The sequence below is a fragment of the Periophthalmus magnuspinnatus genome, chromosome 24 (genome assembly GCF_009829125.3).
Source record: "Periophthalmus magnuspinnatus isolate fPerMag1 chromosome 24, fPerMag1.2.pri, whole genome shotgun sequence".
NCBI lineage: Eukaryota > Metazoa > Chordata > Actinopteri > Gobiiformes > Gobiidae > Periophthalmus > Periophthalmus magnuspinnatus.
Window position 1 is genome coordinate 13,255,575 of NC_047149.1, and position 26,421 is coordinate 13,281,995.

Sequence of the window (26,421 nt, forward strand, 5' to 3'; positions counted from 1 at the left end):
TATTCATGAATTGCCTTTTATTTTTTGGCTAATGGTACGCTACATTAAACTACAAACAAATGTAGCCTATTTTAGACTGCTTAGCTTACTGCACACATTGCATTGTTATCAACATTCAAATTGTCTACAAATGTGAAAAGAAGGGGAGAAAATTACTGCAAGACAAGACAGGGATATTTTAATGGTTGGTTTAGCAGTAGTCTCTAGGGACAGATCATGCCTTGGGCCACTCCAGTTATCACAGGTCTTTTAATTCAGTGCCTAAAGGTGTGTGATTAATCGGTAGGTGAGAAATGGTGCTAGGACTTTCCTTCCTCCAGCTCCTCCCCCTCTCTTTCCACTCCACAGGTACAACAAAGAAATCTTCTAAGCCTCGACATAAAGACTTTTCTATATGAGTGTTAATTTACTCCGAAGATTAATGGGGCTCATTATACCCAGCAGTTCATCAGATTAAGTCGGGTTTAGACCAGAGGAAGTTAGAAGTGTGGGAGGGCAGTTCTGCAGTATCCAACTGTTTCCACCATATGTACACTGCAGAGATAATTATTCATTTATTCCTTTTTTTAAGACCATATTGAAAGGAGCTTTTATAGTATATTCAGGTTATTATTTTGTTGTACTTATTCCAACTCAAAGGGTTAAGAAATAGAAATAGAAATAGGAAACAATCAGGTTAAAAGTATTTGCAAAACATATAGCATTTACCCTTGAAGTAGATGAACAATGAGTTGAGTCCAGCTTTCACTATTTTAGACTGGTATTTTGTCAGTTAGGCACTCGACTCATCGCTTATTAGCAGCAAACCCAAAGTCTGACATGTGCATCCCAAATGTGGTAAGCCTTTACACTGCTCAACCCATTTAATACCCCACAGACCACCAAAATAATTTAATATGTGCAACTTTCACTTTCCAAAAATCACCAGCTTCAGACTAAAAGTTTTGAAGACATGAGTCTCTTTAAAGTTGTGGATTGGCATGGGTAGAATTCAGTTTCAATTTTGACAAATCCTCCCTGAGAAGCTTTAATTACAAAGTGACCGCAGAGGTCTCATCGTCTGTGGAGCGTTTCATGGCTTTAAAGCAGCGATCATTGGACCAAGTGTTCTTAGAGATTAGCCTCCTGCTCCAAAAGTGTTTACTTACCCCACTCCCACTTCTTTTGGAGGGTGCAGAGAGGGCGACTGAGTGGATGACACGCACCCTGCATCATAGACTCTCTATTGAAACTTGTACATCACAGAGCATTGACCGTGGCCTGAGTAAAGCACTTAGCATTCATACTATTTCCATTAAACTCACTCTATTTGCAGTAGCAGCCTTTTTCAGTAGATGAGGATATAGTGAATTGTATTTGTAAAAACCTTCAATAATACAGTGGCTGGTTACAAAATCTATTAAATTTGGGGTATTTTTCATTAGTTTTATTGATTTTAGAAAAAAAGGTGCTTTTGTCTGTGATACTCACTTTCAAAAATAGTTTTAAAAACATTCAAATCCCTCACTCCTCAGTATTTAAGTTAAGAAATCAACATATTTAGATGTGCTTCAAAGACATTATTATTAGAGCAAAGATATTACGTCAGCAATTGTAACTTGTAACTCTATGTGTAACTATCTGTATCTTGTTTGTAACCTGCTCGAGGACTGCAGATGGAAACTAGCTTTAGCTAAATCTGGCGTAAAGCATAATTTCTTTTATTAGATTAATGTGTTTGCACATGGTCTCTAGAAAATAAACCAATAATTTAAACATGTTTACCGTTGTATCGTATGGCTAACTGCAAATGTATTGTAATGTAGTGGTTTACTATCAGACAATGCAAAAACAATACTTCACAATGTACAGTCGCACCCTAAAACCATTGGCTAATTTTGGCTTATCTTTATTTCAAAATGAACTCATTCTTCACAATGTATTAACATGCTGCATCTTGAATGAGAAATAGTTTAACTTCCATTCCAACACCTTAGCAAACCACCTTGCACAGGCCAAAGCACACTTTAAATACTAGAATGTCAATACAACCAGCATAAAAAAGTAAATCACTACTGCCTCATTGATCATTTTCCCCAATTATGCCCTTTAAAATCCCAAACTTACATGTTTTTGAATACAATCCATCACTGTTGATCTTTGGAAAGGCACTGATCCGAATGGCAACATGGGGCTAAAATAGACACACATCCTCAGACTCCTCACAATCAATTATGGCCTAGACCAGAGGTTGGCAACCCGTGACTCTGGAGCCGCACGCATCTGTTTCATTCTTATACTGCGGCTCGGTGTGGCTTGGGAAAATGAATTATAAGTATTTTATTGAAGTGTATTTTATTTGCATTAGTTCTTTTTTAAATTGTAGTTCTAAATTGAAAGAATATTGTGATCTTGAAATATTAGAATAAAATTATATTTTATTATTTATCATTGCTCAAACTAAGCGTCAGACTCATGGAAGCCGGTATACCTATCAAAATACCTCCCAAAACACATTTGCAGGTGTAAGTCAACCTGATCTGGAGCTGGAGCTGGCTGACATAACTGACAAAGATATATGGGTGTCCAAATTCAAACGCTTGACAGAGGATTTTGACGATGTTGCCCATCAGAAGACCACACTTGATCAGAATAACTAATGGAGTGATATTGAGAACCTTCCAAGACCAGGCAAACTCGTGTTTGAAACATGGAATGCCATCCTCGACACCGACATAAACATGAAGAAATGTGCATTTGGAGTCCTGTCGATCTTCGGATCCACATACGTATATGAGCAGCTATTCTCCACCATGAACTATAATAAAAACAAACACTGCTTACACCTCACAGACGACAGCTTACAGTCCTGCGTAAAGATGAAAGTGACTTTTTACCGCCTGGAGGTTCAGAAGAAGAAGTCCTATTAACCAGGTGAAATAAATATTTAGGCAGATATTTTGCAAATATTTATATTTAATATTTACCTTTTGGGGGGGGGGGGTTTGTTTTTTTTAAGAGTTCAAAATGTTCAAAATGTGTTCATTACATAAATACAATTTTATTTTCTCTGTAACACTTCATGGATTTCATAGGAAACACACTATAGTTGTTTATACAGAGCATAAAGGTAAAAAAATATATATAGATACAGTGTTATCTTCATTTTAGGTGTCAAAAAGTATTTGCGACTCCCAGTGTTTTCTTTTCCATGGAAACCGGGTCCCCCCCGGCCTAGACACTTATATGTAATTAACTCATTAAACCCTTGATTCATTTTTTGTAACTGCATACAAGAATTGATATGACTTCCTTATTTTGTAATTAGTCACAAATGTCCCCATTAGCTTTTGGATTATAATGAACAAAAAGGTAAATTTAACTTCAATTAGCATGTGGCGTAATTTATCCCTTTGAAATAATTTTGTTTCTCCTGTCATTCACTGATACGGGTGCTGTCTAAATACCCTAATATCCCAACATCTGAGCCTCTAATATGCCATTAGAAGTGGAATTAGAGAGCCAAGCGTCTGCATTTGGTAATTAATTTTGAAAGACGCAAGCCTAGTGTCCCCTCTCCACTCTGCCTGCTATCATATTTTCCACTGCCACTCTAGCCACACAATTATATCCACTTTCATTTGCACTCTGCACACACATTTTTGCATGTGCACACACGTACCCTTACTTTTGCTCAATTCTGTGATAATCTTCTTGTGAATGGTACACCCTCCTCCCCATACCGGCGACATGTGACTGTGCTTTAAGAGAAATCCTTGATGTGGAATCCCCCTCCAAACGCAGAAGCGCATGTGGCAGGTCAGGGAGGCAAAAAGCAGTTTGAAATCATCAGCATATTTTAGGATTTGGAAAAGACCATTCAAAGTCTGCTGAGCTGCTACTTTTGGATAGAATCTTCAGTCCCCAGTAATACTTGGCACAGACCAACTCTATTTTAGGTTTTCAAGTAGTACTTTTCATGTTTATGTTTAATTATACCTCACAAGTTCAAAAGATTTGTTGGTGTATAATTCTGCATATATAGTATCTTCTGCGTATGATCTAGGGCTCAGATTGTTGCAAGACAGCCACATATTATAGTCACAAGCAATAGGTCTTACCTCATTGCATCAAGTACAATGCAAAGGCTATTAAGATTAACATCTTAAAATTCCACCTAAACTGAGAAACCATTGTTCAAGTCTGGTGTGTGGTATGCATTTGTGTAAACATGGAGCTATGTTTTTAAGATGATTAGGGAAGATTTTACATAACACAGCATTGCGCTATTGTAGAATTTGGCTATTGTATCGTTTACTAGATTGTCTAGTAAACAATCTCTGACGTTATATATATTTAGTAAACTAACGCATACAGACAACACTAAATTTCTTTGTTGAGGGTGCTTGACATGTTTTATGCTATTACAAAAAACAAAAGTTAAATGTTTTATAATGTAGTACACAAAACCAAATGTATCTACCTACAAGAGAACTCTTATAATAAAAACATCATTACATATTGCCAATTTTTACTCCCTCTAAATTTTTTTTTGTCTGGATAGAGTGTGCCCCCACTGGTGGTATCAGACCTGTTTGAGGACATCAAGGATGGGGTGATGTTGTTGGCTCTGCTGGAAGTACTTTCTGGACAAAAACTGGTGAGTCTCCTGGTGACTAGTGCAGCATGTGATTTGGCTGCACACTACACACACACACTCATACCCCTCTGATCTGAGTGGATTAAAATTCTCAAAACTCAACTTTATTTCATCACATTGCACCGGCTGATCGAAGACTATACTGAGAAATTCACTTGCTGTTTTTTATGCAGTAACAGTGCGTGCTTTGTGCTCTTAAGTAGTACTGCTGACTTAAGGAGGACGTTAAAACAATAGATGTGAATGTGATAAGGATTGCTTGTGAATTGATTTATTTCATTATGATGTTGGACAGTCCTGATTAGCAAGGACAGACTGAAGTTTACGCATTCACAGTGCATACAAACGAACCTTAAGGATCGTACTTTGTCAATATAGCCTCAGGTCTAAGCCGCCTATATGCACTATTGATCTCATGTTTTGATTGAACCACTTGAATTTTCCCATTATAACCATGCTCTAAATTACACCAGCTGAAACAATGCTGTTTTCTTGTTTATATTTAATATTTAATATGAAAAGAACCAAAATAAAAAAAACAGCATACAGGAACAATACAAAACATATAATATATCTAAAACTATATATACAATTATATTTTTTAAGTTTTTGTGCTGGTGAACGTGAAAAGGACCGGTCTCTGTTATTCTTTTTGTAATGTAATTTTATATAATGTACATTTAAGCGTAAAACAGACAGTCTGTAGTAATATTTTTGCCTCTTGTTGATCTCTATTGTTGTCTTATTCCCTTGCAGCCATGTGAGCGGGGCAAGAAACTCAAAAGGATCCACTGGGTCGCCAACATCGGCACTGCGCTCAAATTTCTGGAGGGGAGGAAGGTACGAGTTCACAACTGCCCCTTTTTATCTGTGCTTTTCCCTCTGTCTATTCCCAACATGATACTCTCCTTGCTCAGCTGCGTCTGCCCTCTGGGTCCAAACACTACAACTTGACCTCATATGACCCTTTCCCCATGTTTTCTTCATGCATTGTACATTTTTTTTCTATTTTCACACTCACATCTTCAGGGTGTTTTGCAGTGAACCGACATATTAGACCCTCCAACAACTTCCAAATGATATTATAAGTCTACAAACAGCACCCTCCAGTTTGTCCTTGAATATGCATAAAAAAAAGCCATAAGTCTGAGCATGTGTCTAGAGGGAGGTTGATTCGTCTGCCTCAAACGTGACAGGGTTAAAACCACAAATCCTACCCCAGTAATCTGCAGTAGTCTGGAGATGAGATTCACTGGGCACTTTACTATATGTAAGGGAGGATGTCTGCGTGTGTGTGTGTGTGTGTGTTGGGGGGTGGGGGGTGGGGGGGGGGGTGCATGTGTGCAGGAAGTGAAAGGTACATGCTTTGCATGAAAGGATGTTTGCCTAGACTGTACTGTATTGACTGGTGGTATTTACTAGAAAAATGGTTGTGTGTTCAGGCATGACCTCATATATTTATTTTGTGAAAAATCAATAATAGTGCAATTGTTAGGTTAGAAATATGCAAAATTAGAATATAGTGTTTATGTGCTACAGAAGGAGTTACTACTACTTATTTTGAGAAGGTTTTAGACAAATGTTTGTGTTACCTTACTATAGCTGAAGCAACACTGCAATAGATACACTATTGCTCATTCAACATCCTGTTTAGTACGCTACACTTAATATTATTACAGTAGACAACCTTACTCATAGTATAAACTGACATGCTGATCAAGTCCCGAAGTTACACAATTTATTGCATCTCAATAGAATCTTCTTAACTCTTGTTAAGTATTCAGTATCGAGGAAAGGAATAAAAACCTGTCAGATGCAATGCTTCTTCAACAACAGGTTGTTTAGTCAGTATTTACCTGTTACAATATGACGTGTGTCCACACTCACCACATATAACCTGTATAATGGCGTGGTATATATTAGCATAAATCACTGAAAATCATGAACACTAGCATCTGTTTTAAGTCCCTATATCATAAACTGTGAATATCTTCTCAGAATTTCCCATTGTAATTTTGTTATATTATCTCCAGCAATAATGTATCTGTTTGATTTGATGCAATGTGTTAGATTGCAAGTAATATTAGCTACTCTGTTCGAATTTGTATTTGCCCGTATAAAACCAACTACTTCTCCATCTCCTCCATCCTCTCACTGCTGCCTTGAAAGACCTGAGTGACCTGCTGTGTTTTCTAATAAAAACTCATGTATTACTTGTTTTCTTATCAGTCCTTATCCCACATTGCCCCTGTCTGGCCCCAATCTCTTTCTCCACACTTTTCCCCTTCATACAAAGTGGTGTACATTTCCATATGTTGACCTGTGACACTCACGTCTATCATTGCAGAAATAGGCCCTACCTTATTTCTTTTCTTCCTCTCAGTCAGTCCATCTCAGTATGCTGTAATCCTTGTTGCCTGTGCGGTGTTGATAGATATTTCCTTTCTCGCCCCACTTCAACTAGAGATGCTATCTGTCATTTTTTCCCAAACGAAGCATCCCATTGCAACCAGTGTCACCTACAAACCTACGAATAAGTTACTCTTATATGTATATATATATCTCTCTCATCTCTTGATTTAATTTTTTTTCTTATCTCCTCTCCAGTCTGCCTACCGAGGATCCCCGGTCAGTATTCATAACTTTTGCATTAGCCACACAGTAGACCAAGTTAACAGGAATTACGCAGTGCTTTGTTTGATTAAGGTAACTTGAATAACATTTTGTTATTGTAATTTTTCTATTTTTTTGCTTTCAGATCAAACTTGTCAACATCAACTCAACAGACATAGTAGATGGAAGACCGGCCATTGTTCTTGGATTGGTGTGGACAATAATCCTCTATTTTCAGGTATTATGTTCTTCACTGTAAATTAATCCTTTACCTGCGTTACATGCACCATTCTTACATACTTCTTAAGGATTTCCCATAATTATCAAACACACGGTCTAAAATTTTCAGTACCTCTTCTAAATTACCAAGATATCATGCATGCTTTGTAATAGCACATTGTAACTGAAATCTGACATATGAAGCGATTATTAAATACCAACGCTCTGGTATTATGTGAAGAAAATCTATTATGAAAAACGTGCTTTTACATGGAATAATACAAAAAAACCTCCTTTGACATTTGAGACATGCATTTATCAACAGAAATATAATCTAAATGCTACAGTTGTAGCGCCACATTAGCGCATTCGGGAAGCATATGGATTAAATAAAGGGTGTGTAGCCTGCGTGAAATGTACTTATTCATTGTACACTGGTGTTTATGGGGTTTCTGTGTCATGAGCTGATCAGATATTCAACAGAGAACAAACTGAAGATTCATTTGTAGCAGTGGCCCATCTGTTACCGTCTAGCTTGGTATATTTGTGATTTTATTCTTTCCATGTATTTCCACAATCCTACTATGATTTTGAACTTTGAACAATTATATCAATCTATGTTCTTTTTACAGGTTCTGAATTTGTAATTGTTCTGAGTGATATTGATTTGGGTCAGGTCATGACAGTAGGAAAGTGATTTGCTTCCTTGCGTAGAGGTTGTTAGTTCAAATCCTGGACCAGGTTAAGCACAATCTCTGCATCACTTCCACTGTGCAAAGCCTGTATATATTTTATCATCACTGGGGAATCAGGATTTCATTGTAATAAAAGAGAAGGTTCATTAAGTTATACACAGCTCTTACTTGGTCAAATAGATAGTGACCTTTATCATAAATCAACAAAATAAAAATAAATAATAATAATCATGTAACTGAAACAGAAAATATTAACTGTGTCTTTTGTAAACAGATTGAAGAGTTAACCAGCAGTCTACCAGCACTTCAAGCCCAGTCCAGCAGCACTTCCTCACTGGACAGTTCAGCCAGCAGCACTGAGACCACCAGCCCACCTGTCAAGAAGAAGCCCCTCCCACCTCCACAGGGCGGAGCAAGAAAGGCCCTCTTAAAATGGGTCCAACAAACAGCCACCAAGTAATGACTATTTAAACTTGATGACTTGTACAAATGTAAATATAACTTTTAACTGCAATATTTTTTATCTGCCAGGCGAATGGGCATTGATGTACGAGACTTTGGCCCAAGTTGGCGGACAGGTCTGGCCTTCTTCGCAGTGATCCATTACCTTCAGCCAAATCTAGTCGACATGGAACAAGCTTGGGGAAGACCCAACCAAGAAAATCTGCAGGAAGCCTTTTCATTAGCAGAGAAAGAGCTGGGCATTCCTCAGCTGCTTGACCCAGAAGGTAGAAACAGACAGAATCACATTACAGAGTTGTTATTTTGAAATATGGCTATAGATGACCTTTCATTATTCTCACAGTGGTTGGTAAACCAACTAAAATCTGCCTGAAGTCTGAAGTTAAATAGGTTTAGTAAAAAGTTAATCCACAATTAACTTTAATAACTTGCTTAAGAATAAATAAATATTGTTAAAAATAAAATAAAATTTACAACTTGTGTATTAAATTAGAAATCCAGTCCAATCCAGCTCTACTTACTCTGCTACATACTGATAGCATTATAGAACAACATAAAAACAATTTTAAGCAATATTTTTTAGAGGCTGCTGACATCCACAATGGTATGAGCAATAACTGTAACACTGAATATAATGTGTAGGGCCCACATTTAGCAAAATAAAAATTGAATATAAATATGACCCACACAACCTTTATACTGTATTAAACAATCATTAAAACAAAAGGAAAAACACAGAAATACCACCTATATATTTCACTAGTAGTCCGAGTGCGTATGATAAATGATCTGATGCTGCATTTTGGCTGAAGATATATGCTTCACTGACACCATCTGTGGCTTTTTCACGGCTGCCCTTCACAATGAACTCTGACAAATCAAGCTTGACATTACCATAATTAAGGACCATTAGGCCAGAAAAACTCAGCATGGTTCAACCTTGCAACTTAAACAGGGATCTAAAACCGTGACATTTAAATCATTTTTGTTCTTGCTCCTCAGATGTTGATGTGGACAAACCAGATGAGAAATCTATAATGACATATGTCGCCCAGTTCCTGAAACATCACCCAAAACAGAGTGATCCAGAAGACACACAGGAGGATGAGGTAACTAGCTGCCCCATCTGCCCCATCCCGCATACTCACCTCAGATCTCACAATATTTCCTAAACTATTACATAATTTGACATTTTAATGATTTTGCCATTTTGGGTTTTATACCATACTATAACAAAGTTGCAAAAACATGGATAGAAACATTTTGGATAGAAATCGTAGAAGTGCTGAAGTGTGATTTCAAATCCATAGTGTGAAGACAACCTATAGTTTTTTGTGTATGTAACTCATGCTCCAACAACTGAACTGACAAATAATCAGCTTTTAAAATTACACTTATGCATAAGTACACATAAAAAGGAGAACATTTACTTATTCATATTTATTTTTATTACGTCCTTCATTATTCTATTCTACTCTTATTATTCTACCAATATCATTTTCTTGTTTTCAAGTACACATGCGCCCTATGAATTGTTTTTTCTTCACATAGTCCTTACGTCTCATATGTCCTTGTCCCCCTCTCCTCTTGTGTAACTTCCTTTGCTTGTTGTGCTGGCCTCTGTCCCACAGCATGGCCTTGCTCCTCGTCATATTGAGGAAATGTTGGAGGTAGGTTCATGTGGAGACTTACTGTACGCTCCCAGGGGCTAGGTTTTCCATTATCTGCAGCCTAAACGACATTAGCATCCATACACCTCCATGCTTTCCATCCAAATCAGATTAATTCCTATTCTATTGAATCACAGTGTCACATTTCCTACTATATACTGTTTTTGTTGGATTAAACATTGTTTTTTCTGGACCTTTATGGTAATGCTCCCTCTTTATCTTACCTGATGTGATATTACGGCCCTAGGGTTAGATAACAACAGGAAGTCCAGTCTAATAAGATGTGATATTACCATTTATTAATGTTACCACCCAGCGCTGTGGCTCCTGGTTCTATTAGCATGACAATGACAGCCTCTGGCACTGGCAGATCATATTGACATGGCATTTTTGTTAGAAAGCTTTTGAACAGATCTTGCTCTAAGGTTAACAGGGAAACTAGCTACATAGCTGCACTAACCACTGCGTTCTGTTGCTTTGTCATATTTATCAGGGGTACTTTTTCTGTGTTTTTTGCTTATTTCTATGCTTCTTTTCCTTGTGTTGCTATATAATGCTTCCAAATGAAGCATGATAATAAAATACATGCATCCTGCGATTATTGTTGTGTTTTTAGTGAATGTGATATAACAGGTATTTTTGTTAGGTTTATGCTTTTATAGCACAATAAGTTATTTTTTGTTAACAGATATGCTTCCCATAGTGCTCACTGACTAATTCCTAAAGTTTGAATGCCGTTGTCTTTTATTGACTTTTATAATCTGTCTAAAGGACTGAAATTTTAAATGGACTTTATGTAAAGCCATTGGGGAATTAGAATAGACTAAACACTTCTTAAGCTGAATTGACAGTCACACGAGCTTTTAAGCACCATCATCTTATCGTCATGGTTACTTAAAACCCATTGAAATATTGGTAGGGGGTCCTAAAGCGCCCTGTTTAAGCTGAGTGTTTCTGGCAGTTGCAGAGTTTCTTAGAAAAACACATGTTTAATCGTACACGTTCTGCTTCCTCCTCACAATTTTTCCCTGTATCTTTCAATCAGTTTTACGTCTCTAGTGATTTTTTGTCTCGCTTACATTTTTGTCTTTTCCCCCTTTTCTGCCTACCCAATTTCTCATCTCATCCATTAGGGTGAGAAAACAAGCTAAAATAAGCCAAGAACCAAGAAGAAGTTAGTTAGGAATAAAACAATATATTTAATGATTGAACTACATTACAATAATAGGACACATTTTTACTAGTATCCATTAGATTAAACAACATTATCGTTAAGGTTAGATGAAGGTATATTTGATTATTAATGGGGAGATCAGGGAGCAAAGACCACTGTGTACATACAGACGTAAAAAGAAATAACAGTACAACAATGCAGTATAAACAACTACTATATTACAAAGAACCCAACAACCTGGACATTGCAATACAATACATCTATAGTTGTCCCTAACTGTACAACTATTGCTTCTGATGGAATGTCTGGACTCATAGAGTCAACCCCTCACTTTTACTTTTTTTGCCTGGCTTGCTCCTTTTCTCACAGTCTTTTTCTTTCATACCTTTTTCCTCTCCCCAATTTTGATGTCCGTCCATTGCATCGTGGTCTCCTACAGAGAGAGCAGCGCAAGAGCCTGAGGGAGCTCAAAACATGGCTCGAACAGCTGGATAGAGACGCCATGCAGGCCCAGGAGACGGAGGCCAATCTCGCCCTGCAATACCAAGTGAGATAGTGCATGTGTCAGCCGTGTGGGTATGTGTGTGCGCGTGTGGGGGTGTGTGTGGGGGTGTGGGTGTGTGTGTGTGTGTGGGGGGGGGGGGGGGGGTGTGTGGGGGTGTGTGTGTGTGTGTGGGTGGGGGGGGGGGGGGGGGGGGGGGGTGCGTGTGTGTGTGCAGAGGGTTTACACAGGGCAAACCAGGCACAGACGCTCCTATTATTAGCTTAATCAGGAGCATTACACTGTAGGGATCAGACACCAGCAGTCGTACTTTCACTCAATCTGGTTTATTCCACCAGGCCCCAGGATAGATTTCATATTCAACTGCGGCAGCATGTGGGTTACCCTCGTATTTTCTTTCCTTTTTTTTTTTCTTAAACCGAGAAAACGCATGGAGATAGGGGCTAGATGTCAGTGGTAATTAGCAGCAGCATTAATGAGGGTTAATTTGAGTGTTTTGCAACTTTAAGCTATTATAGCTATTTCATTGACTAGACCACATACATCTTAAAGCATAACTTTCTGGAAATGGCACACCACCCGCATGATTCCATAGAAATAGAAAGTTAAAACTTCTGAACATTCTCCATGGACAAAGATAAGATATATTTCATTCTGTGGAATATTTATTTTAATATATAAGTCAAAGTCAAAGTCACTGACTTATTTTAGTCTAAAATAAATGTTGGGGTTTTAAAACAGTTGGAATATTGTTGATCTTGTTGATTTTGATGCAAAAACTAAAACATACATTGCAATTTGTGCCATAATAAACACATACACAAATGTTCTTTTCAATCTTTTCAGTTATTCAAGAGTTTGCGTGTCCAGTTGGAGATGAAGAGAAAGCAGGTGGAGAGTGCTCTGCAGTCCACTCAGAAAGATGGGATGCTCACAGTGGATCAAGCTTTGGTCAAACAGGCCTGGGAAAAGGTGTCTAACAGGGTAGGTCAACCTAGTTAGGGCATCTGGTGAAAAACCTGACATTACTATTCAAATCTTGTCTATCCAGTTAACTGACAATTATCTTGTAACATTAACGGTTCATGTGACTTTGTCATAGTTGCTGGACTGGCACTTGAAGCTGGACCGGTCCCTCCCGGCCCCTCTGGACCAGGTGGGGTCTTGGCTTCACCAGGCTGAAGGAGCTTTGAGACAGGAGGTCATTATGCAGCAGGCTCACGAACAGACAGCTAACATTATCCACCGAGCTCTGGAGCAGCACAAGGTCAGCGGACAGTTAAACATACAGCCGTTGTTTGATCAGCCCCAGTTTGCTCTTTGCATTCATGTGTGTGCATATGTGTATGTGTGTGTGCCTGTATGTGTTTAAGGATGTGCTGAGGAGCCTGGAGAGTCACAAACAGGTCCTCCAGAGGATCCATAAAGACAGAAGTGTGGGTGGTATACTAGTGCCCTCGGACCAGCTACAAGACATGGCTGAAAGGTAAAAAAAATGTAGTATGTACCACCATATGCAAGTGTATATAGCTTTTTGCTCATTTTATGTTTCCCACAAATTGTATAATTTATGTGTGTGCTTTTTTCCTTACATAATAAAATTTTGATTTTGGTTTCACGCATGCTTTTCTTGACAAGGACATTTTTCCACTGTGAGATTGATAGAGTTCTGTCATATCTAATTTGAATTTTGCAATTTAAGTGATTATTATGTGCTTTATCTTTTGCAGGATGAACTTTGTTTGTACATCGTCAAGTGTCTACCTGGCCAAGATGGAGTTTTTGGAAAACCAGCACCATATGCAAGCCTTCCTCAGTCTGGCTGAATCCAGACTCAAGTCCTGGATCATCAAATATGGCCGCCAAGAGTCTGTAGAACTTATGCTCCACAATTATAAAGTGAGTCAGTGTACCCTTATGTTGACTGGATATATGATCATTAGTGATTTATAAAATTTAAACCAAATGTATTTGCGTTTGATAGTTGTTTGTAGAAAAGCAGAGGTTCTTTGACAACTATGAAGCATTGTTCCAGTCCCTTAAACATGCTGGCGAGGCATATGTCATTGCTGATAGTTCAGGTGAGGAATTTTATTGCATTATTTGTCCATCCAATATATTTTTTCGTTTTCTCCTGTTGCTTTTGGCTTGAAAGAAGGTTCACTATAGAAAAGTTAATATCCAGGTTGACACTAGCAATCAGAGCCATTTCTGCTACATTGATCTTTAAAAGTAATGAGTCACCAAAGAATTTTAAATGCACATATTTTGAAAGGATAAAAAAACTTAAAAAAAACTTCGTTATGAAAGGAGAAGTAACACATTTGGTATACAATAATTGGGATTGACATACTCACACAAAGGCAAAGATAAATTCTCTCATAGTGGCAGGGTTATACTAGTGGGTGGCATATAACAGGCAGCATATTAACAATATGCACTTGTTAGAATTTTAGAAGAGGGAACATTTTTATCCACAGCATTTCCATTTTTCTTGGTTTGCTGGACAGATAGGTGACAATATACACATATTGTGGGAGTAAGGAACTACATAATTAGTGTGACTCATACGGTACTAATTTCCTGTAGATAATAGTAAGGCATATAATTGTTGTTCGAATGCTTTCTCTGTCAATGACTCAATCACTGTACAGCTCCTCCTCCCAGCTGCTCCACCTGTCTCTGCTTTCACAGCCTGGTGGAGGGGTGCGTCTGCGGGCTACAGCTAAATGAGGTTCTCCCATCATCTCAGTGGGGAATACGACCCCATTTGCTAGTTAAGGGCTGCTCCACTTCTGCAGGTCTCTGGGAGCAAACAGACAGAGCTTGTTGGTTTCATTAAGATTTGGAGGTTGCATTGCTTCAGGGTATGCAGAGAAGGGAGGGGTAGTAGGGGCAAGAAACCAGGACATCTGATGGGATTTGAATGGCCAGCCCTACAAATATAACAAACTCCCCTCTTTATCATACCTTTGACGCCCTTGCTGGTAATTAGTTCACCCAGCTCTGATTGGTTGAGTGAAATCTTTTACATTTTGTAGTTGTAACTAGGACAGTAGAAGGAATATTATCTGCTAATACAATCCTATAGTATATAGACTTACAGTATATGCTGTGTATGTAGTATATAGAGCTAAAATGGTGCATGCAACAACAATACATCTTTCTCAAGTTTTTGAGGTCACATATTTGTCTATAGAGGCATGTGGCTCTGTCAGCTTTTATGTGCTGCCCAACGTTAGTACACCATCTGTGCAGTATTCTTGTGCTCTGAAACTACAGTTTGGTAATGCTGATCAACACTAGTCCATTTACATTTTTAGAATATTTAAAAACTAAGTGGAAATAGGTGTTTCAGTGCCATTAATTCATAAGAAGTCAAATCTAGCCACATGGTACCATAACCAAATGTGATATTTGTGCCATTTAGTCTTCCCAGATTTTTTCAGTAGGGTGAGTCTGCAATCTATTCTATTCTCAATTTGAGCTAGTTTCAGATTGATGAATTTGACTTCTTGTGTAAAATCACTGCATGTAAACAGCCCTAAGGAATATGGGTGTTTTACTGTCATTGATCACAGAAATATTAATGTGTCATATTTTTTCTATAGTGGAAGAGGGAGAGCTTGGAGTGCGACGGTTTATCCGTGAGGTAGTGACCCAGTGGAGGAGTCTGTCCATGGAGGTGCGCAGTGTGAGGAGTATGCTGGAGGAGGTGCTGTCCAATTGGGAGAGGTACAACTCCACTGTGGTCGTGCTACAGACCTGGCTAGATGATGCTGAGGCTGCCCTAAGCCAACCAGAAAACATTAAAAGGGTAAGATAAACATAAAATATTCATAAAAATTCATGAAGTAGTTGAAGACTGGAGTGGAAAAATAAACTGGATTAACCTGAAATTAAACCAGATCTCAATTTTGGGCTAAAATTAAAAAAAATCTTCTATGTACAGTATATCATGTAAAGTGGGGACATACTTTTCCATATAACTGTTTGTAAACACACTACATAAACAAAGCACTTTACAATAACCATTTTAATGCCTTCAAAACACCTTGAAACCAGACGTACTTCTAGTATCTTCTACTAAATGCAGACAGTTACTGAAGCTATTCAAGATATTGGGAAATATATTACATTTTCCTAAAACTAAACCAGATCTCAATTTGGGTAAACATTGACATATGCCTCCACATTTGATGGTTCATAATTACTGTTTAAAAAAAACTGCACAAACAGAACAAACTGAACCTTCGTGTTGAAACCTATCTTTTGTATTTCAATCAGTAAAATAACTTTCACTGCATCAGCCCAATTTCTACAATTTAGTCATCTAAGTGTGATCCTATTAGCAGTCTCCATTCAAGTATCAAATGATCTCTTGTCTTACAACCAGCCACTGAGGATACTCCACTATTGCCATGGTTACCTCCGATTCCCGCCCCACCAAGGATTAAGCAGCTAATTACCCCCATTTTGTATTGTCCTCTCCTTGTCCCGATCTTTTGTTTCATTTTTGATTAGCTCTTTTTATTCTATTCAGTTTCATTGTGTTCCTCTTTTTGTTAATTGTTAATTTCTCTTTGTCTCCTGTCAGTCTGTCTTTTCTTAAAATGCGTGCCTCTATTGTAGGAGTTTTTCAGGAATCTAAGCCACTGGATGGATCAGCACTCGGCCATGAACGACGCAGGAAATTTTCTGATTGAAACATGTGATGAGACAGTATCTCTCGATCTGAAGCAACAGCTATTACTAATGAATGGGCGCTGGAGGGACCTTTTTCTCAAAGTCAAACAAGTAATAAAAATGACAAGAAATGCAATCATAAAACAACAACGAATTGCTTTACAATAGCTCTGCATTGTGAATATTTATCCCTCTTTCAGTATGCTCATGCTGATGAACTGGAAAAGTACCGAAAGGATCATGTAAAGGCCATTTCAGCTCTGAAAGAACTTCTGGACACAGCAGAAACCAAACTTAATTCTCCAGTTCATGTGTCTTTCCTAAATGTGAGAGCATTTCTGCAGGATGTGGAGGTAGGAATCACTTTTCCCAATGAAACCATGACATGAAAAACATGAAGTTGTCCAATTTTTGAAGAGTAAATCAAAGAATATGAAAGCAACAACAAAAGATTCTTTTGTGGAATCTAAGTGATAACTACATGATAAGAGCTCTTCTCTTAGAGCTGTAAAGACGTACAGACAGACATACAGTCATGGTAAGTATCATGCTGAGACTGTGATGGAGCCATATCTGCAGTTACACCATGTAGACTGGTTAACAAAGGGACAGTTAGACTGTCCAATCAGAGAAATGAAGTTCACATTCTCTGTATGAAGCATCTAGTCCTATTGAAACTAATCTGGAACTGGTTTTGCTGAATGTCAGATTTTTATGTAATAAGTCATTTTTAATTAATAATTTTATTTCTTCTTTTAATCTTGACTTCATGTTTTAACCGAAACATGGCTTGATAAAAACACAGGTAATGCAGTTCTAGTGGAGTCAACTCCACCCAGCTTCAAATTTGTATGTGAAACATGAGAGAAGAAAAAGGGTGGAGGTGTGTTTCTTAGGGATAATTTAGTTACTCACAGGTTGTCATTTGGGGTGTCGTCATCATTTGAGACTGTTTCCTTTAAAATGGAGCTAAAAATCGCCATCCATCCTCTACTTAGTTATATACAAATTTCCCCAGCACCGTCAAAGCTTTATTGATAATTTTACTGAAATCCTTTTAGTCATATGCACAGACTTTGATGATTTAGGCATTACAGGTGATTTTAATGTACATGTGGATAATGTGTGTTCTCCAAATGAACAACTCCTTTGATGTTTTCCAGTCAGGTTTTAGACCCCACCACAGCACTGAGACTGCTCTTAGCAAGGTGACAAATGACATCCAAATTACACTGATGCAGACAAAGTCTCAGTCTTGATCCTGAGTGCTGCTTTTGGCACTGTCGATCATGAGAATCTCTTACAGAGACAAGAGGACTGAGAGGGCATCTCTGGTACTGCATTAAACTGGTTCCTATCTAGAAGACAGGGAGTACTTTGTTGAAATTGGAAAATGCATCTCAGATCATATGGCCCTGACCTGTGTAAGGGCCTAGGGGTCAAACTTGGCAGCCCTTTTATTTAATCTCTACATGCTGCTGTTAGGCCAGTTAATACACAGCAATAATACCAAACTACCAAACTATGCAAATGACACTCACTGGGAGCAGGTCAATATGGGCCAGTGCCACTATATCCAACAGATCAGTGTGTGGATGCAAAAAAGCTAAACTCATACAAGCTAAACTCATACAAGACTGAAGTCATAGTCTTTGGCCCACAGAAGCATAGAGAAAGTGTTAGTAGTCACCTCCAGTCTCTCTCTCTAAAACCTTCAAATCAGGCTTGAAATCCAGAGGTAATTATGGGCTCAGACTTGAATTTCCAACAGCTACATCAAATCAATAACATCTGCAGCTTTTTACTATCTAAAAACATTGCAAAAATCAGAGGTTTACTGTCTAAACTAGACTTGGAGAGGCTTATCCATGCGTCTAACTGTCTCCAGTCAGACTACTGTAAGGGCCTGTGCACTGGCCTCTCCAAACAAGCAGTAAGACAACTGCAGTACATTTAGAACGCTGTTGCTCAGGTCCTGATTAGAGCCAGGAAGTACGAGCACATAAGAGGGAATAGACTTTAAATCTGCTCTGCTTATGTTTAAGTCTCTCCATGGCCTAGCATCAAAGTACATCTCCGACATTTTAGTGCCATATGAACCATCTCACACTTTGAGGACTTCAGGGTCCGGCCTCCTGCTGGTGCCCAGAGTCAGGAGTAAGCATGTGGAATCAGCATTTCAGTTTTATGCAGCTAAAATCTAGAAAAGTCTTCCTGAAGATATGAGACTTTGTTTAAATCCAGGCTCAAAACAGTTCTCTTTAGCTATTGAGATGACTGAAAGGTTTTTATTCTTCGCTCTTCTCTTTTAATGTAAATTTTATGATGATTACTGTATTGCCTTAGTGCACTTGGTCATCAATGGTTACAGTGCATTAGATGCAAATTTACAATCTACTGTTCATAGTTTTGATCATAACAACAGATACTGAGAGACTATTGTGTTAGGTAGGGCATCTGGCTTTTAAAATTTAAATTAATATGCTAACAAATAGACTCAGATGATTTACTTGATCATCTCCAAAATATGTTCTAAATATACTGAAGAGCTTTAGTTCACTAAACACATGCTTATTGAAAGAGGCTGATGTTGTTTTAAAGAAGTTTTGGATAACCTCTTGTTGCTATTTTTAATCTCAGGAAACAAAGCAAAAGGTCGTAGCCATGGAAACCCAATACAAACTTGCCGCCCGCAGTGCTCAGCTCCTGACGAAGGACGGGCCACAGGACGAAGCTGCACGGGTCCTGGCAACTATGGCCACAGCTAAAAGTCAGCTGAGTAAGGTAGGTTTCCTGTAGGCACATGGTGAACTGGGGAACAACTTCAGAAATCACCATACTGTTTTAATTACACGCATACTAACTCTCCCTCTGCCTGGATTCAATGGTCTATTTAATTTGTCTGCAGGTGAGAGAGCGCTGTCCCTCCCTTGTGAGAGAGTGCAATGTCCTTTTGCCTCTTTTGGAGGAAATGGAGAAACACATCAGTGCATTTTACCAGGCCTTGGAGCGAGCGAGCTGCATCACATCAATGGAGAGAGAAACAGAGCCACAGAGCCAAACTCAACATAAGCACAAGTGGCAGGTTAGACCTTTTATAAGGAATTATACTTTTATTACAGTATTTCCTTGATGTCTAAATGGGTGGTTTTCTGGGCTCAATATTAGTAGTACTTTAGTCATTAGTGAAGTGTAGATTGTTTTTATATTGAATTTATAACTTGCACATTTTTGATACATGTTGCTAATTACAACAAAGCTTTGTGACCTAAAAAGAGCATCTATCATATTCTCTTCTTTTCAACTCAACTTTGGCATTTCATAGTCCTGATGTTTGGCTCACATATTCTTTAATCATATGCATATTTTATTTTCAGGAATTGCTAAACCAGCAGCAAAGTTGTAAACGTTGCCTCTCAGTGATAGAAAAAAACAACCACAGCTTGCAGAGGGCAATCTCCACAAGCAAGGTGCTGAAAAACCTCAACATGTCGATGTTGCAGAAGAGAGTGTCCGAGATCCAGACTTCAGCTCAGGTTAGCATTACACTTTTATGGATGGGTGCAATGCTACAGGGTCCCTGCATTAACCACCGTACCTGTTATAATAATGAGATTACAAGCATCCAAACACCCTAAAGGCAGCAACTGCAGATTACATGCACTCACGGGTCTTATTATTCACACAAGTGACGTAACACAAACAATTCAATTACATTATTACATTGTTGAGACCAATTACCCCCTCATCCATCTCTCTGTTATTTTGTTAGACCTTGCTCAAGGAGATTGGGGACTGGAGAAGGCAGGAGGAGGCCAACAACAGCCTGAGAAGGAGGTTTGAAGATTCCCGTCAGGAGCTGGAGAGAATATTGAAAAAATCTCAGAGTTGTCTAAGGGAGACTGGAGATGCGGAAGACCTGCTGAAAAAACACACAGTACGGTTCTGCTTTGATATGGGTGCACACTTGAAAAGAGCTGTCAATCCATTCCTCGCTCAGTACCTCAACAACAAGATTTCATCACACTCTCCTCTCGTTCAAAAACAGCACGGTTTAAAGATGCATGAGGCCATGTGCATGAATGAATGCATAGGAAAACACATGGTGAAATGCATTTTAACTATATACTATACAGTAGATCCATATGTTATCCAAGATATTAAATCAGTATGTCATTAAGACTGGGAAGTTTAAAACAGCAAATATCTCTTGAAGTATAATGCAATAACCCTATTTTATAACAGACACTAAAAAAAATCTATTATGGGATTACTCAGCACATCTGGCCTGCATGAAATGTATTCATACAAAACAAAAAGCTATTTAATTCAGATCTATGTAAAACTAAATTGATCTCTAGAATGAACAGATAATTTTTATTATGCACAAGAGGACATAGGGCCAAATATCAGGAATAACATTAGCACCATCAAGAGTTCAAGTTAATAAGATTTAATGGGACAGCTGTTCATGGGTTGCCTGGCTAGCCAAAATGACTTAAACATGGAGGAAGTCATATGTTGATTCAGGCAAGTTCATGGGTTTAATAAATCAGGCAATCATTTTATTTGTATTTTACTAAAATAGCAACTGGAAGTAATTAATTGCTTTGACCAAACTGGCTGCTTCAGTTTGTACAAGAATCTCATAAATTACTGTTCTTGTAGGGTGCTGCCATTTTGTAGAGGTCAACATCCATCAAAATGTGTGTGACAGGAAGGAACTGTGACATGTTTGTGTTTATAATGTAATGTTAAATATACAATCATTTGAACACTATCAAGCCCTATTTGTTTTTACTTTCAGGAGATATTCAGCCAGTGTGACCAACGAGTTTTGAACGTCTTCTTGAAAGCATGTGATGAGTTGACTGACATCCTGCCAGAGGAGGAGCAACAGAAACTACAGGAAACTGTTAGGACTCTACATAAACACTGGAAGGTCAGAGATCATGATAGTTTTATTCTCTACATAAATCAGTGTCAACCTCTGGAGGAGTGGAGCTGAAACTTCATTAACTTAACCCAGCAAGACATTGATATATCCAAACCTGTCCCCCGCTGTCATGTGTAATTAGCATGTAGTCATTAGGGTAATCTAGTTTTCTGTGTTTACTCTTTGTCTCTATCTGGTAAATTCAGTCACTTTGATAGGTATATAATTTCCAGCAAGAATGGTTCCAACTTGTTAAAAAACAAAATCAAGAACTCCTGCCAAACATTTTGTCCCAAATTAATTTCTGTTTTCCATAGAAGTGAAAATTTAACAAAAAAAAGTAAGAGAATATTGTTTCAAAAAGCATTTAACATGTTTGTATACTTAATCTGCTTCAAGAGAAAATGTGTTGTTTCTAGCCAGAATGGATCCAATGGGTAAAAAAATCTGCTCTACTTTACAGGATGTCCAAAGTGAATTACCTACTCACATTGTTCGCCTGAAAGTGGAAATTGAGCAAAATCGTGTGGCTTCCATCCTCCAGGACTGCCGGGCCGAGCTGGACAGAGAAATGCATGCTCTGTCTGGGACCTGCACCAGCGAGCGATTGATCAAAGAGCACAGGGTAAGCTCTGGGAATTAGTTTTAATCTCTGAAAAGATTAAACCAGGAGTAAAAACTTCGATTAGATCAATTAATGTCCTCATCATGAACTGGGAGCTTCCGAAGTTTATCTTTTTTCCTCTTTCCTATCTCCAGACTTTCTTCAGGGAACGCAAACCTCTGACTTTGTGCGAGAAGAGGATTAGAAACATGGAGGATCTCTGTCAGAAACTGCCTGACAATGATGTTGCTTATCGGGTACTCGACTCCACCAGGGGTGCAGTGGAGGAGGTTACAGGGATAATCAAGAGCACCTATCTCAAATTAGAGCAGTACCCAGATAAGTGGAAAGACTGGAATGAGAGGTAGAAGTTTAACCAAGCCTAACCAAGTCACTAATCACTGTTATTGTCTAATGCTGACGGAACTTTTTGTCATAGGTTTTGTGAACTTTCTGATTGGGTATCTTCTCAGAGGAGGCATATCAGGTTTCTGAAGGAATCTGTGAGAAAATCAAGTGATCATGAGCAATTTGAATCTGCTGTTCAAGTGAGTGCCACAAATGAGAACATTTTAAATACAAAATGTAAAAAAAAAAGTTAGAATTGTACAGGACTTCTTATTTTCTATTCTATTTCTTAATTCTAGGAGCTACAAGAAGCAATAGAAGCTCAACAGGAATGTATTTTATGGCTGAAGTCTCGGCTGTCTGAGCTGTCTGAAGTTAGTTCTGAACAGGAGATACAGAGACAGAGGGCGTCCCTGGACAAACTATCCTCAGATTTACGTGCTCTGTTTTCTTCTCTTTGTCAGGTTGTTAATATAAATGCACTTAATACTGTCTCGTTGTTGTGTAAGCATCTGAATTTAATATATCTTGTTGTATTTAGTGGGATGAGGAGGAGGGCTCTGCTATACTTGAGTCTGGTGAGCTCAAAGAGGAGTTGCATAGAGCTCTTGAAGAGATGTTGAAATTACAGAAAGAGGCTGAGGATCTGAGCAGCAGACTTCTGGATGCAGAAGACCTGGAAGAGGCCAAACAAATATATCTCATTCACCAGGTATGTGATAAATTCTTAATTCTGCCATTCTGGTATGTGGCAATAATTATAATTTTTTAGTTGATTGTTTTACAATTAATGTTTTTTTGATATTATCAATAAAAAGTTATTAACTAAATTAACGTATGCAAATATATTTTTAACATTGTTATGTTATGTGTTTTGTTAAGGTCTGTAAATCTAATAATTATCACATTATAGTATACAGCTTTTTAAAAAACTGGTAAATGATGATGTCACTCTCCTCTGTCATGTCAGTCATCTGCTTTGTACCTCTTGCTTTTACCCATAGCAACAAATGAAGCGCCTGTACTCCAACCGCAGAGAGGCTGAGCTCCTGTTGCCCCACTGTCACAGGCTGCATAAAGAGCAGGGCCTGAGTGCGTCTGTGTTGGAGCTGGAGAAAACCATCAGAGAGGTGGACAGTCACTCGGAGGCAGAGCAGCACGACTTGCAGGTACCAGGACAACCCCCCCCATGACCCTCTGTTAATGTTAGTGGTCTGAGTACCATTGATCTGTCCACACATGTCCCGCTGTTATCATCGACTGCTCTGTGTTTAGCCTTAATCAGGTATGGATTGTTGTGTGGTATGTTAATTTTCTTTATGACTGTTTGTACACTGTCATTGCTATTTATAGATTTTTTAATCAGTGGGTATCTCAGCAAATGTATAGTGGAAATTAACTAAATACTTTGCCTCAAGTAATTAGCATTCAGTCCTTGAAGAAAGTTAATTTACATTTTGGCTGCTCAGAGAAATATTTGGAGTAGCATTAGTAGCATAGTAGCATATAGAAGCCGGTTTATAATTCAAGTAGAAGGCAAATTAGCATTGTAGTTAGGTATGACTTTGATATTGCTCACTCAACTTGAGTGCAGAAGTATTTTTAATATCTAATCATAAAAGCTACAGTTTTATATACATCTATAGCTTTCCTTCCTCATTATTCCCCATATATCTGCAGGCCACACTCAGCTCCTGGCAAACATTTGAAACTGAAAGAGAAATAATTTGGGGGTTCATCAGCCACACCAGCAATGAGCTTCACAAAGAGCTCATTTTCAACAGCCTCGACAGTCTGAGATCTGAGCTGGAGCATAACAAGGTTTACATCTTTAACTATATTTACATCTCTGTATGCACTGAGTAAAATAATGTATATTTGCCTCTTTGCTATCTACAGGAGCTGTGTGCCGAGGCAGAGGAGTTTTCTGTTCGAGCGGATCTGCTTCTGGAGAAGGCCGCAGATTTGCATTTGAGTGCCAAAACACAAACTCTTCTTCTTCAACAGGCTCAGGCCACCAGGGAGGAGGTTGCACAACTTCAAGACCACCTCAATAAAATGTAAGTATAAGATATGACGCAAAGATACCATTTTAGACAATTAAGTTATTTTGAAATATATAGCTTAATAATGTTTGTTAAACATGTTTGAATACTGAATTGTATTGAATATTTTTCAGTGTTTCCCAGTTGGAGATGATGTGTTTGTGGTGGCAGCGCTTTAGCAATGAGTCCAAGGCTTTTTCTGATTGGATCAATGGGAAAGAACAGGAGCTGGAGACCATTAACCCCTCCTCATCCTCAGAGCCATTGGATGAGAATATCACTGCTGTGGAGGTATTTGGCAAAACCTTCTATTGTGGGCTTACTCTAGCTATGCATTTTTTTATTCAGCTATTATTAGACTTAGACTTAGACTTGGACACACTTTATTGATTCACAAGGGAAAAATACTTGAACATAGTAGCTCACATATAACAACAAAGAACAAAAAATAAATGAATAAAAAAGGTACAAAAATAAAATTTTTGATGATACAAGAGGTATCATATTAGCTTTAAGAAATTTCCATATTAGTCACAGTTCCACACATAACTTATTAAATCAATACATAGGAAATATATTAAATAAGAAATTGTTGTATGACAGGACATGGCTGAAGCTCTGGGTGAAAAATGGGCCGTTATCGCTCACATGGAGGCAGACTGTGAGTGCTTGTCCAAGTTTGTAACCCCTGGAGAGGCAGGGCGCATCCGGGCACGACTGACACAGATCAAGAGATACTGGGACGAGCTAAAGGGGCGAGTGGAGCAGGTTGGGGGACAGCTCCATCAGAGCGCGACCTACAGGCAGCGCTACAATGACAATCTACAACAGGTTTGATTCATTTATTATTCACACTACATTATTTATATATGGTTGTGTTATTGTATTATTTAATTGAAATATTTTGTTTTAAGATAAAGAAAACAATGGCTGATTTGAAGGAGAAGCTTGACTGTCCGATCAACAACTGTTCATCTTCTTCTGAAACCTACAAAACCCTCCAAGATCACGTGGTATCACTTGCATTTGTGTTACATGAAAACATTATAAAAGAATACGGTACTTTTAAGTAGTAGGTGGTTAGAGCAGTCTTTACCTGTTCCTTCACTAGGAGGTGTGCCAGGCTATTGAGCAGCTGAAGCCCAGACTAATGGCTCTGTGCTCGGCCCTAAAGAGGTTCAAAGAGGGGGGGCAGCTGGAGGAAGAGGTGGGAAATCTGCAGAAACAGCAGGCACAATTCATGGGGGCTGCTTCAGAAAAACAATCTACACTGGAGAGTCTTCTAGCTCTGTGGCAAAGGTAATCCATAATATTCACTACTTTGAAAATGAATTATAGAAAAAGGATTACATTTTTATTTTACCCTCGCTGTATCGAGGTATAACTAATCAGACTATTTCCTCTTTTGTTTATTGAACCAAATAAAATATTTGTTTCAGTCTTGTGGCAGTCAGCAGCGTAAGAACATGAATTTTCATATCATTTTCATTTATCTGACTTTTCATTTATATTGGCTTATCTATGTGTAAATCAGCTATGAAAATAAGTAATATATACTATTATTAGCTCTGTGTCTAATCCAATTCTCTCTGCATGGATTACAAATATCAGATGTTGTGATTAATTCTGCTTACACCTGTATTGGTGTACAGGTTTGAAAAAGAGAGTTTGTCAATGAAAAGCTGGCTGGACAGGTGTGAATCAGTTTGCTGTCCAGACACTGACCTCCTCTCTGCAGACAAAGGGAAACTGAGAAATGAACTACAAAATGTAAAGGTAAGTATATACATTATATTCTAAAACAAGTGTATGACTATGTTTGTACCGT

General features: G+C 38.3%; 1 protein-coding gene across 1 annotated transcript in view; it reads left to right on the forward strand.

Annotated features, from left to right (window-relative positions):
- LOC117392485 (nesprin-1-like) overlaps nt 1-26,421 on the forward strand; it is an 89,440-nt gene that overhangs the window by 19,589 nt on the left and 43,430 nt on the right. The window contains exons 4-36 of the mRNA XM_055232405.1: nt 4,544-4,639; nt 5,396-5,479; nt 7,398-7,490; nt 8,441-8,622; nt 8,698-8,894; nt 9,631-9,737; nt 11,912-12,019; nt 12,821-12,958; nt 13,077-13,241; nt 13,348-13,460; nt 13,705-13,873; nt 13,959-14,055; nt 15,586-15,791; nt 16,607-16,771; nt 16,861-17,013; nt 19,301-19,444; nt 19,569-19,745; nt 20,038-20,196; nt 20,433-20,597; nt 21,468-21,602; nt 22,060-22,221; nt 22,356-22,564; nt 22,640-22,748; nt 22,848-23,012; nt 23,090-23,260; nt 23,553-23,717; nt 24,229-24,369; nt 24,448-24,608; nt 24,728-24,884; nt 25,197-25,424; nt 25,508-25,606; nt 25,705-25,892; nt 26,246-26,369. Coding sequence (XP_055088380.1) covers nt 4,544-4,639; nt 5,396-5,479; nt 7,398-7,490; nt 8,441-8,622; nt 8,698-8,894; nt 9,631-9,737; nt 11,912-12,019; nt 12,821-12,958; nt 13,077-13,241; nt 13,348-13,460; nt 13,705-13,873; nt 13,959-14,055; nt 15,586-15,791; nt 16,607-16,771; nt 16,861-17,013; nt 19,301-19,444; nt 19,569-19,745; nt 20,038-20,196; nt 20,433-20,597; nt 21,468-21,602; nt 22,060-22,221; nt 22,356-22,564; nt 22,640-22,748; nt 22,848-23,012; nt 23,090-23,260; nt 23,553-23,717; nt 24,229-24,369; nt 24,448-24,608; nt 24,728-24,884; nt 25,197-25,424; nt 25,508-25,606; nt 25,705-25,892; nt 26,246-26,369 — 4,932 coding nt within the window. The remainder of the gene's footprint in view (nt 1-4,543; nt 4,640-5,395; nt 5,480-7,397; nt 7,491-8,440; nt 8,623-8,697; nt 8,895-9,630; nt 9,738-11,911; nt 12,020-12,820; nt 12,959-13,076; nt 13,242-13,347; nt 13,461-13,704; nt 13,874-13,958; nt 14,056-15,585; nt 15,792-16,606; nt 16,772-16,860; nt 17,014-19,300; nt 19,445-19,568; nt 19,746-20,037; nt 20,197-20,432; nt 20,598-21,467; nt 21,603-22,059; nt 22,222-22,355; nt 22,565-22,639; nt 22,749-22,847; nt 23,013-23,089; nt 23,261-23,552; nt 23,718-24,228; nt 24,370-24,447; nt 24,609-24,727; nt 24,885-25,196; nt 25,425-25,507; nt 25,607-25,704; nt 25,893-26,245; nt 26,370-26,421) is intronic.